This window comes from Dendroctonus ponderosae, unplaced genomic scaffold (genome assembly GCF_020466585.1).
Source record: "Dendroctonus ponderosae isolate FM_Combo_2020 unplaced genomic scaffold, Dpon_F_20191213v2 Dpon_F_20191213_2, whole genome shotgun sequence".
In the NCBI taxonomy this organism is placed as follows: Eukaryota; Metazoa; Arthropoda; class Insecta; order Coleoptera; family Curculionidae; genus Dendroctonus; species Dendroctonus ponderosae.
In genome coordinates, this window is record NW_026018165.1 from 13850181 (window position 1) to 13863166 (window position 12986).

Genomic DNA, 12986 nt, shown 5'->3' on the forward strand with positions numbered 1-12986 from the left:
TCAGTATATACAGACGTAGTCAGTAGAGTCTTTATACTTTTCTAACCATTCGTTAAGTGGAATTTCATCGTCTGGTTCATAATCATTTTCTTTTCTTACAAATCCCCCTTGCTTAAAGCAATTTGCAATGGTTTTGCGGCTAACTTTTTGCCAAGCTCTATGAAAGAAATTGACTGCATCTAAGAGATTTATAGAAAATGTTTCATTTTTATCGATCGCCTCTAACGTTTTCATAAGAAGAATTTTTCACCGGCAGACTTTCCAACAATTTTTCCGCTACTGATATTATGCCTCGTCTTGAAACGCTCTTCCCAACTTTTAGAACAAGCAAACTCTTTGTTTTTGATTTTACACATTTCACTAGCATTTTCTTGCAAAACACTGCAACTTATGGGAATGTTTTCTTGTCTTTTTTGAGGAAACCACTTAATAAGTCCCTTGTCAACCTTTTCATGTGCAGATAATTTTAACTTCCTACTTCAAACATTTATTTTGTCATACGCTGATAAAATGTGTTCTCTGTTTTTCCATATTGTTGCAACAGTACTTTCCAAGTGCTAATTCCTTACAAATGTCACTCTGCTTTACTCCACATTTTGTTAATAATTTCGTACTTTTCATTTAGTGCAAAAGCTTTGCGTTTTTGTTTTTCCATTCTAAAACCATTTACATACATAACGCGGCAAAAAACAACAAGTCGCTGCCTGTCTCTGGCTCTCACTAATATAAACAACTCCGCCGGATTGGTGTTGCTGAGCTTGGAAGTTCGTTATAAACGGAAAGTGAATATACAACTAACCTAAAAAGTGATCGTTATATACGGAAGTTCGTTACAACCAGTAAAAAAATACGTTGGTCTTTATGGACGACGTTTCAATTAAACGAAAAAAGTTTGTTTTAACCGAAAGTTCACTATAACCAGGTTAATTATAAGCCGACTTCACTGCATCATTTCAGCAATAAACATTTGAGGGTCCAATTTTATGGCTTTTTTGCTGCAGTCCCAATAACTCACCCCTACAGCATACTGGTAAGCCCTTTCAACATGACAGTGGTCAACCTATTTTTTGGACGTTTGAGAATATCCAAAAAGTAAGTCCGACTGCTTACCTCTTTTTCAAAGTCCCTGGGCATGAATCAGCTAATATACCTGGTGCGCCCACAACATTTCCATTAGAAGTAACGATGTCGAATCCTTCAGGCAGTCAAGCACGTGAAGAAACTGCAAATAAAAAGCCAGTCTTCTGCTGCAGTTTTTTTCAATGTCGATGTGGAAGTAAGTGAAAACTCCCTATGGTTATCAGATTAATTACATTTTTTTTAAATGGAAACGTGAAACCTGGAGACATTTTTTAGGTCATTATTTTCCTCAGCGGATCATTTTAGCACTTTTGCTTCATTTGTTCATGCAAAACAACTTCACCACCAGGGTGGTACTGAATGTAGCCATTGTGGAAATGGTTCAACCGCCTCCGGAGGAAACTGCACATCTTCAGGCTTGTCCTCAATTTAACGCCCCGAATAAAACCCACGAGGTAAGTTCCTATGCGCACTTACCAGCTTACCTGCATTATTAGGGAATTTTATTACATGTTTTTTTTGAGTTGTAAATTTTGTTAATTCTTCGCTTTATTATTGGTTCGAAAAAATTTTTTTTGTTTGTTATTATTAAGTAATATTTTTCTGATTTTTTTAAATTTGCTTGTCTGTAATTTGGGAGTGATAATTTTATAGCTCTATCTGTAAGTGCAGTTATTACGCTTTTTTATACGTCAATTCGTCCGCCGTCGTACGAACTGACAGATCTCCAACCAATAGGAACACTTTCGTATCATCGTACCATCGTATAAACGGATCAATGGGACACAGGCCGACTCTTCAAATATCTTCTTGGACTGCGCAGCTTCTTCAATATGTTCCCAATAAACCTACAGTTGAAATGGACGAAAAACTATCAACAGTTTCAAAAATAAAAATTCCTTTTGCTTTCAGGGTGGTAAATTTCCTTGGCCCGCACACACCAAATCACTGGTGCTTTACGCCTTTTACATTGGTTACACATTTACTCAGGTCCCAGGAGGATGGTTGGCCGATAAGTTCGGAGCTCGGCCAGTCATATTGAGCTCAATAGCTTGCACCACATTAGCTACAGCCTTATTTCCTGTTATGACCCAGAAATTCGGTTATCTTGCTGCGGTTGGCCTGAGATTCATGGTGGGAACCTCTCATGTAAGTGGGTGGGTAAATCCTCTACTTCCTAACCATTAGGCATGGGTAACACAGTGTTCAGTTGTTGCCGCTCTGTGCGCTAATGAGTTATAGCTCATCACTGCGCCGCACTTTGAATTTTAAGCCCTCAAAAAAAGGTCACCACATTTTTTGGCCTCATATTGAAGGAAAAGTGGAAACTGCCCCATTAATAGAGGAAATTATTCTGTCAGGCAAACAGTCAGCTTAGTTATTGTGTGAATTTGACTCCGATTCAAATTCACAGGTTCTTGTTCTTGAACCTGTCAAATTCACAGAATCTTCACACGGAAGCTTGTGAAGTAACCAATGCGAGAATAGAGCAATGAAGCATCGACAGGGCAAATTATTAAATAATCATGTTTGTTCTGTACTTCGGAGACTTTTTTGAAAAGTGGTATGAATATTCAGGTTGCTACCGACAGTGTTGTGTGAATCACGTTCTTAGATGGGAAATATCGAATTATTGTGGCCCTTAAGAACGTTCGTTTTTACCAAAATTTCATGATTTCCGTCCCATTTTTGCTCATATTTCGGAGGCAAAATGAGCAAGAACGCTCATTTGTACATCATTCTAGAGATAAATAAATGGCCTGTTTAGAAAGTGAACCATGGATAAGATAATGTTGGCAGTTTTCTCAAAAAATGCTTGAATTCAAGAAGTTTTACATTTGCGTGGTTTTTTTTTGAGTTGCAAAATCCACTTGAACATGACGCTGCTTTTTTAGAAGTTTCTCAAGAACCATTCGAGCCACAGAATTCGTTTTGGCATCGTTGGATAGAGAATTGAAAAGCCGATTCAGTCGTAACAATGTCAGTGAGAAAAAAAATAGTTTTGACCCAGAAAGCGAAATTTGAATATCAGACACTTAGGTGCAAGATTATGCCAAAATTCCATGTTTTCCGTCCCGTTTTTGCTCATTTCTCGGCGCTCATTTGCACATCATTCTAAACAGAAATAAATGGCCTTTTCAGAAAATGAACCATAGATGGGGAAATATTGGCAGTTTTCTTAAAAAATGCTTGAATTCAAGAAGTTTTAGATTTGCATAGTTTTCTTTGAGTTGCAAATTCCACTTGAACCTGACGCTTCTTTTTTCGAAGTTTCTCAAGAACCATTCGAGCTAGAGAATTCGTTTTGGCATCGTTGAATAGAGAATTGAATGGGGTGGGGGGTCACCGACCCCCCCCCCTGGATCAGCCTTTGCCCTTATGGCAAGTGCGGTAGTTTGTGGAAGTGTAGTGAACTCCTTAATGGGTAGAAAATGGAGGATGGGGCGCCAGCTTGCAGAAAGCTGGTAAGAATCATCTCTAATCTAAAAATCTTTTATATTTAACTGTGATTAGTTTTCCGACAAGCAACTGAAATTTTATGGATTCTTTACATTGCTCCCTCTTTGCTTCACTGATTTTGGAAATTGGAACTTTTTAATGAAGGGTCCGCAGTTGCGTAAATCCGTTTATTTTTAAATCAAATCAACACTTACAAAGCGCGCAAAATTCACGATTTGTGACTTGAATTAATTATTGAATTAATAATTAAAGGTTTGAAGACATTTTGGCGACATTTAGAGCGCACTCTGACCGGCTCAGGACTGGGATTTAATAAAAAAAGTTAGCACATTTCTTATGAGTATGACTGAACCGGTGAGTTACTGTGCCGGTGCGTTGGGTTGACGCACCAAACCGGCATCACTGCGCCAATTCCTGAAAATTCACTGAGTTACCCATGCCTCCTAGGCATTGTCTTAATTAGCTTCTGAGCTTATTAGCTACTTGTCTTTATCTATGCTTCTGGGCGTCTACTATGCTTTAATAATATTTTTCAGGGTTTTTGCATGCCGGCTTTGTCCTCCCTAGTCAGCACCTGGTTTCCTCCAAAGGAACGCCCCATATGGGGCGGTCTGGCTTATGCAGGAACCAACTTGGGCACCATAATGGGGAACATCATCAGCGGGTTTTTGATTCACAAGTTCGATGGCTGGCCAGTGGCGTTTTACTTCTGGAGCGCCTATTCTGGACTCTTTTTCCTGCTGGTTTTGCTGCTGCTTTTCTCATTCCCCGACACCCACCCCTACATATCCAAGGCGGAGGCTGATTATATAAGAATGGAAAATTGTAAAAGTGTTTCGGACAATATAAAGAAAAAGCTTCTAAATCAGTGTGTGAAATATTCCAGCTGGAAATCGCACAGTGGTTGGACGATCCTTCAAAACGCCCTGGAAGGCGATTTTATTGAACGGGCCCTACTGGGCCAATATAGCTGGGCAGTTTGGACACAATTACATTTATTTGTCTTTGGTCACTTATCTGCCCACTTACATGAGGGAAATCCTGCAATTCGATGTTGCCAATGATGGTTATTTCGCTGCCATTCCCTTTGTAGCCCTTTGGATCATGTCTTTGATCTACAGTACAACGGCGCCGTTGATTATTAAATGCACGTCGGAAAGGGCTTTTAATTCCGTTTTAGGAGCTGGATGTAAGTATAGTAAAGCCGGTTAAGATCAATGAAGAACTGTAGTCTGACGAATGCAAGAAAGAGGGGAACTGGAAAAAGGAAGTCAATAAATATCATGAATTTTCTTGTGTGTCATGAAATTTGTCTAATGCATCAATTTAGTCTGAAGTGCTCTCGAATCTAAAATATTTCGCATTTTTCACTTTAGTCATTGTGGTTTTCACAATTTGTTTGTTGCAGCTCTCCATTCTGTTAATTTTACTGCTTTAACTTATCTAAAGGTCAAATTGAACTGTCTTTGTATTAGTTTAATTGTTATGTATTTTTTGTTTGTCTTTGCAGAACTCTTTTACTTTTGATTTCGTATCATGTCAGTCATCATTTTCATCGCGTCCTTACATTTTCAATAATGTTTTTTTCGGCCTAATTTAATTAATATTTCGCAAGACGATGCGAGCTCAGCTTTTTACAGTTTCTACGTCCGTTTTGAAGCATTTGATGTTTCTTCTCAAACATCTCGATTTCACTTTCTTCGTGCTGAATTTATTGCTAATCAGTAATTGTTCAGGTTTGTGGGTTATCATATAGTGATTTATTTTTGCCACCATCTAATGACCGAAAACCCACAAACCTAAACAATTACTGATTATCATCACGGTTACTAACTAAACACAACATCGTTATTGCTAATGTTTGCGATGCACAGATCAAACTTAAATCAATTTCTTCCTAATCTTCTCAATATCATTATTACTAATTTTTATTTAATTTTTTCAAAACTTTGTTAGCAAATGTAGCCTCAGCTGCGATAGTCTTGGGAGCAGTTTATGCAGCTTGTAACAGACAGTTGTGCATCGGACTGTATATCTTCAGCATGATAATCAAAGCTTTTTACTATGCCACCTTGCCGGTTAACATAAATGGACTGTCGAGGAACTATGGAGGCATTATGTTCGGGCTTTGTAACGCTCTTGGATCAGTGAGTGGAATCATTGGCAATTTCATCATAGGAGCATTAACGAAACATGTAAGTTCGCAGGAAGAAATTTCTCAATTGCCTCAAACTCATGTGTATTTCTGGGATATTTTAGAAGCAACTGCATGAATGGCGTTTGGCTTTCTGGATCACCTTCGGCGTTTGTGTTGTGACAACGGTGATATTTTTCCTGTTTTCGTCGACGGAAAGACAGAAGTTTGACTACAACGAAGAAGAATTAGCAGAAATGCAAAATTCCTAAATTTATAATAAAGAAACCCACTTCAATTAATTACATTTCTTTATTAAAGCCTGATTCGCCCTGGCATTCTCTTTCATGATATCCGACTCGCCCACAGTACTCGAGCTGGAAGCGTTCAAACTTTCAGTATGTCCAGTCATGCTTGTAGGTGGCCCCAAGTTTCGCTCACTCCCAAAGGACTCTTCAGACGTAACACCGTCCATCATCTGATTATTAAATCGCACCTCCAAGTCGAACTTCCGCTCTGTTCGGAACTGGACATTTTTCGCTCTGTTCTGCATTAAGCTCTGTCGCTGTTTTTCCTCAAGAATGCTGATCACTCCAGGTCGAATTTCCCCCTTTTCGGTGAAAAGACCGATGGTGCGCAGCACTTTCTCGTTTGCTTTCGATTTGTCCTTGTCGGTCAGCTTCAAGGGGTTACACTTCAGTAGATGGTCCTCTGGGTCTACACTTGCATGGGCTAGAATAAAAAAACCATCTGAAACACCCATTTTCAGTTAATCTTCTTCAACTTACCGAAGCAGCCCTGCCAAAACTTATCATCTTTTCTGCCCCCCTTCCTACCATACTCCAACTTTTGCCTGCTGAAAGCTGCAGTTGTTTTCAAGTTGCGCTTCTGAAACTCCTCGTCATTCAATATAACGCTCTCACAGGAACTGAAGTCCTTTTCGCAATCATCCCCCCAGCCTTGCACTAAATCGTCATACTCAATAAAGCGGGTAAAATCCTCATTTGATTCACTTTTGATCGTCTCCCGGGAAATTTTCTTGAACATCTCATTCACGCGCTTCGGGCTGCGACATTGGGCTTGATTGAGGACCGTCATTGATTGCCTGGTTACTTGGAAGTTTGAGTAAATATTTGAGGCAGCCCTAAGGAAGAACTCCCTATTTGGAACCAAGCCTAAGGTACCGAGGGATGGTTCGTTTGATAGTCTGGGGGACGAGGGTGCTGAGCTGGAGCTTTGGGAAGGAGTTTGGTGGCTTCTCAACGCGTACTCTAGCAGGTTGAAGCCTTTTGGTCGAGTCTCCAGTGGGTTTGGTGTGGCATGCTGATTTTCTTCTTGGGAGTTGGCACCTGTAGGCTTTCGATCTCCACTTTTGGGGTTGGCCGATGTTGCCTTCTTGGTGTGTTTGGGATAGATTGGAGGCTCATTCAAGGGAACGTCGTTTTTTATTAAATATTCAATGGATTTATTCTCGAATTCGTTGCAGGTCTTCAAAATTTCCCTGAAAGTTGACGAGAGGGCCTTCATGTCCTTTCCATTGGGCTTGATAATGTCTTTTCCCGATCTAACCAGTCTGGATGGAGAGGTGGCTGAAAATCTCTCAATTAGTGGCAGGTTTCGTCTTCGCTCCGGTTACTTACAGAGTGGGTTCTGGATGTGGAAATCCTCTTTTGAGTCCTCGCTGGATTTCACGCAAAGTATTTTTGCGCTGCTCTTTGCAAGTCTTCGAACCTCCTCACAGTTGTTAGGAGGATTCGGGAGTTTGGGCAAAAACTGCTTTAAATCGAACAAGATTTGCTCATCCTCTTCTTCCACTTTGGGTGAAAAATTCATTTTACTGCTCGCCTCCGATTTGCTGGTTTGCTCATTATCTGTCGATCCAGGCGTCTGGGTCCTCGCCAAAAACACTTCCAAGACACTAAAATAATTTGGCACTTCGGGAGCGCGAAAATCAAAGGAACGTTCACCAATCAAATGAGCACTAGCAGCCTGCCCTCGAAACACACTGTTGATGAATTCGTGGCAATTGTTGAGGAACTTCAAGGTGTTGCTATATTGTTCTTTGATTTCGTCCACGGACATCGCGCTCAAGTCACAAACGCTTAGAAAAATATCAGTTTGAATGGACACGGAGGATTTTTGGATCTGACTGGGTGGTTTTGAGGGAAACTTAACGGAAGATCTCGATTGGTGATTGAAATACAAGCCAGATTTTCTGGGTTGGGACTGCATGATTTTGGGAAACTTGCGACAGATTGGGGTTGAAGTTTGGAGACTCGATTTGACAGAAATTGGTGGAAGGGGCTAAGAAAAGGGTGAACCTGGACGTTATGTAAATGTTCTAGAAGATCATGGTCAAGTTGTAAAAACGCTAATAAATAACAAAAGTGCAAAACCACAATTGCGAGTTTTCTTCCGAATATTATTACACAACAGGATGCACCGCCGGTGTTCACATAAAACATGAAGGTAAACACGTGTGTTATTTTGTCTTGTTCAAGCTTTTTTCCAAAAAACAGTAAATGTACAATTTGCGCTACAAAAACCCGTTTAATGCGATTTAAATCTGAATTCCCATTAATATTTTAATCCCGAAAAAACGATAACTTGCTAGCGTCTCCATGCTTTTTCAAATTTCCAATAAATGTACACCCAACTCGCTAAACTACATCATTTTATTACATCATCACATTGAAATCGACATTCTGAGCCTTATTCAACTTAAAAATCTCAAATCGACGTTACTTTCACCATTAAACATTGCTGTGTCTGCGGATTAATTGACTAAAATCACAAGAGCTGCATGGTTTTTACGCCCATCTCCATCCACCGCACGAAGGACACCCTGGGGTGTCCCATGAGTGTTGACAGGGCGGACATCCCCATGGTGGAGGCGGATGGGGCCCGCAAGGGTCCAAAGGTATGACCGGCGCACCAAATCCTGGATCGCATGGAGGCGGTGGGCAGCCCCATGGAGGTGGCGGCGCGCCCCATGGAGGAGGCGGACCTCCGTGATGTGGAGGTGGTGGAGGCGGACCCCCGTGGCAAGGCGGTGGGCCACCGTGGCAAGGAGGCGGTGGTGGACCGCCGTGGTGGTGGCCGGGCCAAGACATTTCTGCAAGTGAATTTTTTCGGTTGGGAAAATTAAATTCTGGGGTTTGTGGAGTGTTTTTGGGCAGCTTTTTCGTTTAGAATGTTTGGAATTAATCCAGTTCACAGGCCTAGAGGTTTGAAAAACTCAGAAAACGGGGAATTTTCAGAAATTATTTGATGTTTATGAATAAGCCTCATTCTGGAATATCCATATAACGATAAACGAATTAAAGAACCCAAAACATCCTCAAGTGCACTTACCTTTTATGGGATATTGAAGCGACGGGTAAGTAGCTGTCTAAACGGAAACCTCACCAGATATGAGTATGAATATCAGAAAACAATTAATATGTTTGCTTTTCGGTATGTTGACTAATCGCCTAATCAATAAGGAGGATTATGATTGTATCTTATCTGTATTTACCAGCTAAACTTGCATCAGCGAAGCTATCACGACTCATATTCGTTTATTTACCTTCAAATTTACTTTTCCAAGTGTTTTCCTTATCACACTTGGTTAACGCAGGGTGAGGCCCTTTTCATATAAGCATTTTGCAAGACACAATTTCCTGAGGACGCTTTCATGATTTTTCTCTAGCTAAACGAGGCGCAACATGAAAAAATTACATACAACCGCCGCAAGGAGAGAAGCGAGATATTCGTTTTCCATCCAAGCTGGTCTCAAGCAAAAATTTCTTCAAAATTGAAGAAAATCAGAAGACAAAACACAAAATGAGTCATGCATAAATACACAGGAACAAGCACACAAATAAAAGGTTGTGTAAACATTTAGTGATGAAACATTCCTTTATTCATTCAATGACCATATTGTTGGCCCGCATGTTATCTTGTCGATGAAAGTTTCCAAAACCAAAATACTGCGAACTGATTTGCTGTTGAACTCAAGTACCTGTTGACAGATTTCATATCACCACATAAAGATAAACCTTTGCCGTCTGCTATAAAAGGTGACTACATTCATTGTTTTAACTAACTAGTTTGCTTGTTGTCCTCTTGAGCAAGATGCCACCACCACCACACGGTAAGAAAATTTTTATTGAAACATTTTTTTGCGCTGATTCTTGAAAGATTATTAAATATAATTCAACATCGTCGCTTCTTGCAGGTCCACCTCATCATGGGCCTCCCCACCATGGGCCTCCCCACCATGGGCCTCCCCACCATGGGCCGCCCCATCATGAGCCACCCCACCATGGGCCACCCCACCATGGACCGCCTCCACCACATCACGGCCCACCCCCACCACATCACGGCCCACCACCAGCATTTGGATTACCTCCATGTGGACACCACTCCCATTTCTATGGATGCAATCATTGTTTGGGCTGGAGATGGTAGATTTCTAGGGCCGAGATGATTATGATTAATTTTTTGTATTAAACTATTTATATCAATTGTGTTTTGTATGTTATTTTTACTTAATCGTGCGTCCTCAATCCTGATGCGAAATTACTTCTGCGAATTTGGTGTTAGTGGATTATTCTAAAATGCTCAGTCAGTGATAAAAATGTCGTTTATTTTAGCTGCAAAGTGGCAATTTAAGTAGGTGGGTACACACAATAAATCGCTAATCCTTAGAACCGGTATTAGGTAGGTAAAGATAACAGAGAACTATTAAAGGTAAATGCGTAGAAGCAAACATTTACTTTAGTAGAACTTTTCACTCCAGCTAAGTCCCGGAATGTCCAGAAGACCATTTGGTAAGCGTGACTGCCTTTAATATGTCTATTTACTTAACTGTCCTCCTCCTCAGGTCCTCCGCATCGAGGCGGTCCTCCACCCCCGCCACATGGCGGACCGCCGCCTCCTCCTGGACCTCCAATGCATCATGGTCCTCCTCCCCCTGGACCACCAATGCATCGTGGTCCTCCTCCCCCTGGACCTCCAATGCATCGTCGTCCTCCTCCTCCTCCTGGACCTCCAATGCATCATGGTCCGCCTCCGCCAAGACCTCCGTGTGGGCATAGAACTAGATTTCTGACCTGTGGCCACTGTAGAGCATGGAGATGGTAGCGTTAGAATTAAGAGTGTCTTCGTTTTTTGTGGATATTTTTTTAATATTTAGGGTTGTTTGTACATTAATTAATTAAATCAAATAGATCGCCGATAGTCAAGCATTTTTATGAATGTAATTTTACGGAAAAAAGGTGTTTTAATGTTAAATTATATCAATTTATTTAAGGCACAAACTGATTAGATTCATAAACGTACATTTCAAACATATTTGTTTTTTTATAGCATAAAATGTTTATTTCACATACTACATATTATTTTTTGCTTTCTTTAGCTAATCAAGTTTATTCCGAAAGATTATAAGTAAGTCTGTGAAAAGATCGAGATAAATTGATATGCGTTTTGCACATCAATTTCTAAGCTTCAAGTTAAGACGGTCATCATCATCTGAAAAACTGGCAAATCTGTTTTTTGAGTCAAAACATAAAAAGTTCTGTAAAATCTATAAAACATCTAATACATGATAAGACACGGTGTAAAATAAGGTTTTCGAATGTTTTATTATTATCATACAAGCACATAAGATAAGAAATAAAAACTAGAAAATTTTCCAGTTCGATTTGCGATTGAGATGCATCACTGCGTAATATTCGTTAATAGATATGACTAGACACAGTCACTATCTATCTAATGAATGTTTATTTTTAATAAATGGTTTGACAGCATTTTCCATGCCATCCATGGAAAAAAGTTGTTCTTCGTAATAGAGAATTTACAGACAAGTTGTTGAAGTAAAGTTTAATGAAAGGATTGTCTCTTTTGAACACCCGGGCTTCACCGCTTTACCGCGCTGATTCGAGCGCCAATCGCGCAATCGAGTTCCAGGTTAGTATGGGTTGTTCAAAATAATTAAAAGAGTTTTTGCATGGAAAAACTGATGTTTTTGGGTGAAAGTAACAACTTGCTTGAAGAAAATCGGTTTCGGGCGTATTAATAGGAAAAAACCAAACAATATGAACAACAGTGGATTTATTAACAAAAACTCTTTAACACATTTTCCTCTGCAATTGGCTCACTCTTTGAAACAAAAACTGAATATCGTTGCCACCAGAACGAACATTAAAAATAAACTAAATTTGCCTATATCCAGCCTAGGAACAATTGGCAAGTTGATTGCTAAAAGCTTCTTAACGGTGTTCAATTTTTTCTCGGTATATGGAGGATACCTTAACTGTTGAACGTATTCGTCGAGCTTGCTCAGATTTTTGATTAGTACACCTTTTTGATGCGAAAACGTCTTGAACGAATGGTGTCCATGGTAGGCTCCAAAGCCACTGCTTCCAACACCCCCAAATGGTAAAACCTCGCAGGTAAGTTGCATGATCACATCATTTACACACACGCCACCACTTGATGTGCCTTTGATGAACTTTTGCTGCTCCATCGGACTAGAACTTTACAGAAGAAATTGTTTTTACATGGTGTTATTGTTTGTGTTTGTTGTTTAGTAAGCATTTTTACCTGAAAACGTAAATAGCCAGCGGTTTTGGGCGGGCATTGATAAACTCGATGGCTTCTTCAGGTGTAGCCACAGTCAGGATCGGAAGAACTGGCCCGAAGATTTCTTCTTGCATTATCGGGTCATCGGGGTTAACGTCGATTAGGATGGTTGGTTCAATGAAACGGTCTTGAGGATCAGTTTTGCCTCCAAGTGCAATCTTGTGGCCTATTTGGCCATAAATACAAATGAAGATTAATGGGAGAAATCTTGAAAGCATTAAGGTGTAGGAGGTATCAGAGGTAAACACTTAGAAACATTGGAAATACGTTGTAGATTTAAATTACCAAGTTACACAATTGAAAAGTATGTTAAATTAATTTCAAAATTTATTAAATTTTCTGAATTTTTTTTGGTCGGTAATTTGTGTCATTGCTTACCTTCGATCAGCTTGGACACTCTTTGGAAGTGTTGGTCATTAATAATTCGACCATAGACGTCATTCTGAGCAATATTTTCCCCATACCTGCAATAAATAAATGTATTCAACAGTTCGGTTATGCAATAATCACTTTTTATTAGATAAGTGTTGAAAAAAACATAAAACATTAATAATTTTTAAAAACCCAATTGTTTTGTAAACGGAGTACTCTGTATTCTAAGAGTTTGATTGTTTGAAATATAAATTTCAATTTCTGGTTTTGGATAGTTTAGTCTCAAACATGAAGTTAAGTTAAGTTTTTATTA

At 39.8% G+C, this 12986-nt stretch overlaps 4 protein-coding genes across 9 annotated transcripts in view; 2 read left to right on the top strand and 2 right to left on the bottom strand.

The window, feature by feature from the left end:
• Positions 1-869: 869 nt before the first annotated feature.
• On the top strand, positions 870-5976 carry LOC109544655 (sialin). Of its 5 annotated transcripts, XM_048664245.1 has the most exons (8): positions 870-1030; positions 1124-1276; positions 1357-1535; positions 1993-2229; positions 4077-4371; positions 4427-4729; positions 5497-5735; positions 5800-5976. In XM_048664245.1, exons 2-8 carry the CDS (start codon positions 1186-1188, stop codon positions 5944-5946), a joined length of 1491 nt encoding a protein of 496 aa, XP_048520202.1. In that variant the 5' UTR covers positions 870-1030; positions 1124-1185; the 3' UTR covers positions 5947-5976. The 5 variants fall into 5 exon arrangements, with proteins under 5 accessions (XP_048520202.1, XP_048520201.1, XP_048520204.1 ...); XM_048664244.1 differs by lacking the exon at positions 870-1030 and having other exon boundaries at positions 1037-1276; XM_048664247.1 differs by lacking the exon at positions 870-1030 and having other exon boundaries at positions 1037-1276; positions 2071-2229.
• LOC109544653 lies at positions 5968-9443 on the bottom strand. The gene is made up of 4 exons (XM_048664243.1): positions 9029-9443; positions 7315-8789; positions 6463-7263; positions 5968-6406 (listed from the first exon to the last, which is right to left on the bottom strand). The coding sequence occupies exons 2-4, from the start codon at positions 7904-7906 to the stop codon at positions 5973-5975; spliced, it is 1827 nt and encodes a 608-aa protein (XP_048520200.1). The 5' UTR covers positions 7907-8789; positions 9029-9443; the 3' UTR covers positions 5968-5972.
• A 282-nt stretch (positions 9444-9725) lies between these two features.
• On the top strand, positions 9726-11007 carry LOC109544600 (formin-like protein 20). Its single transcript, XM_019914893.2, has 3 exons — positions 9726-9809; positions 9894-10488; positions 10542-11007. The coding sequence occupies exons 2-3, from the start codon at positions 10470-10472 to the stop codon at positions 10799-10801; spliced, it is 279 nt and encodes a 92-aa protein (XP_019770452.2). The 5' UTR covers positions 9726-9809; positions 9894-10469; the 3' UTR covers positions 10802-11007.
• Positions 11008-11753: 746 nt separating this feature from the next.
• LOC109544599 (aldehyde dehydrogenase, dimeric NADP-preferring) overlaps positions 11754-12986 on the bottom strand; it is a 5076-nt gene continuing 3843 nt past the window's right edge. For both annotated transcript variants that reach the window (XM_019914891.2, XM_019914892.2), the window contains exons 7-9: positions 12680-12765; positions 12263-12467; positions 11754-12195 (exon numbers count right to left, since the gene is read on the bottom strand). In XM_019914891.2, coding sequence (XP_019770450.2) covers positions 11814-12195; positions 12263-12467; positions 12680-12765 — 673 coding nt within the window. In that variant the 3' untranslated portion in view covers positions 11754-11813. The remainder of the gene's footprint in view (positions 12196-12262; positions 12468-12679; positions 12766-12986) is intronic.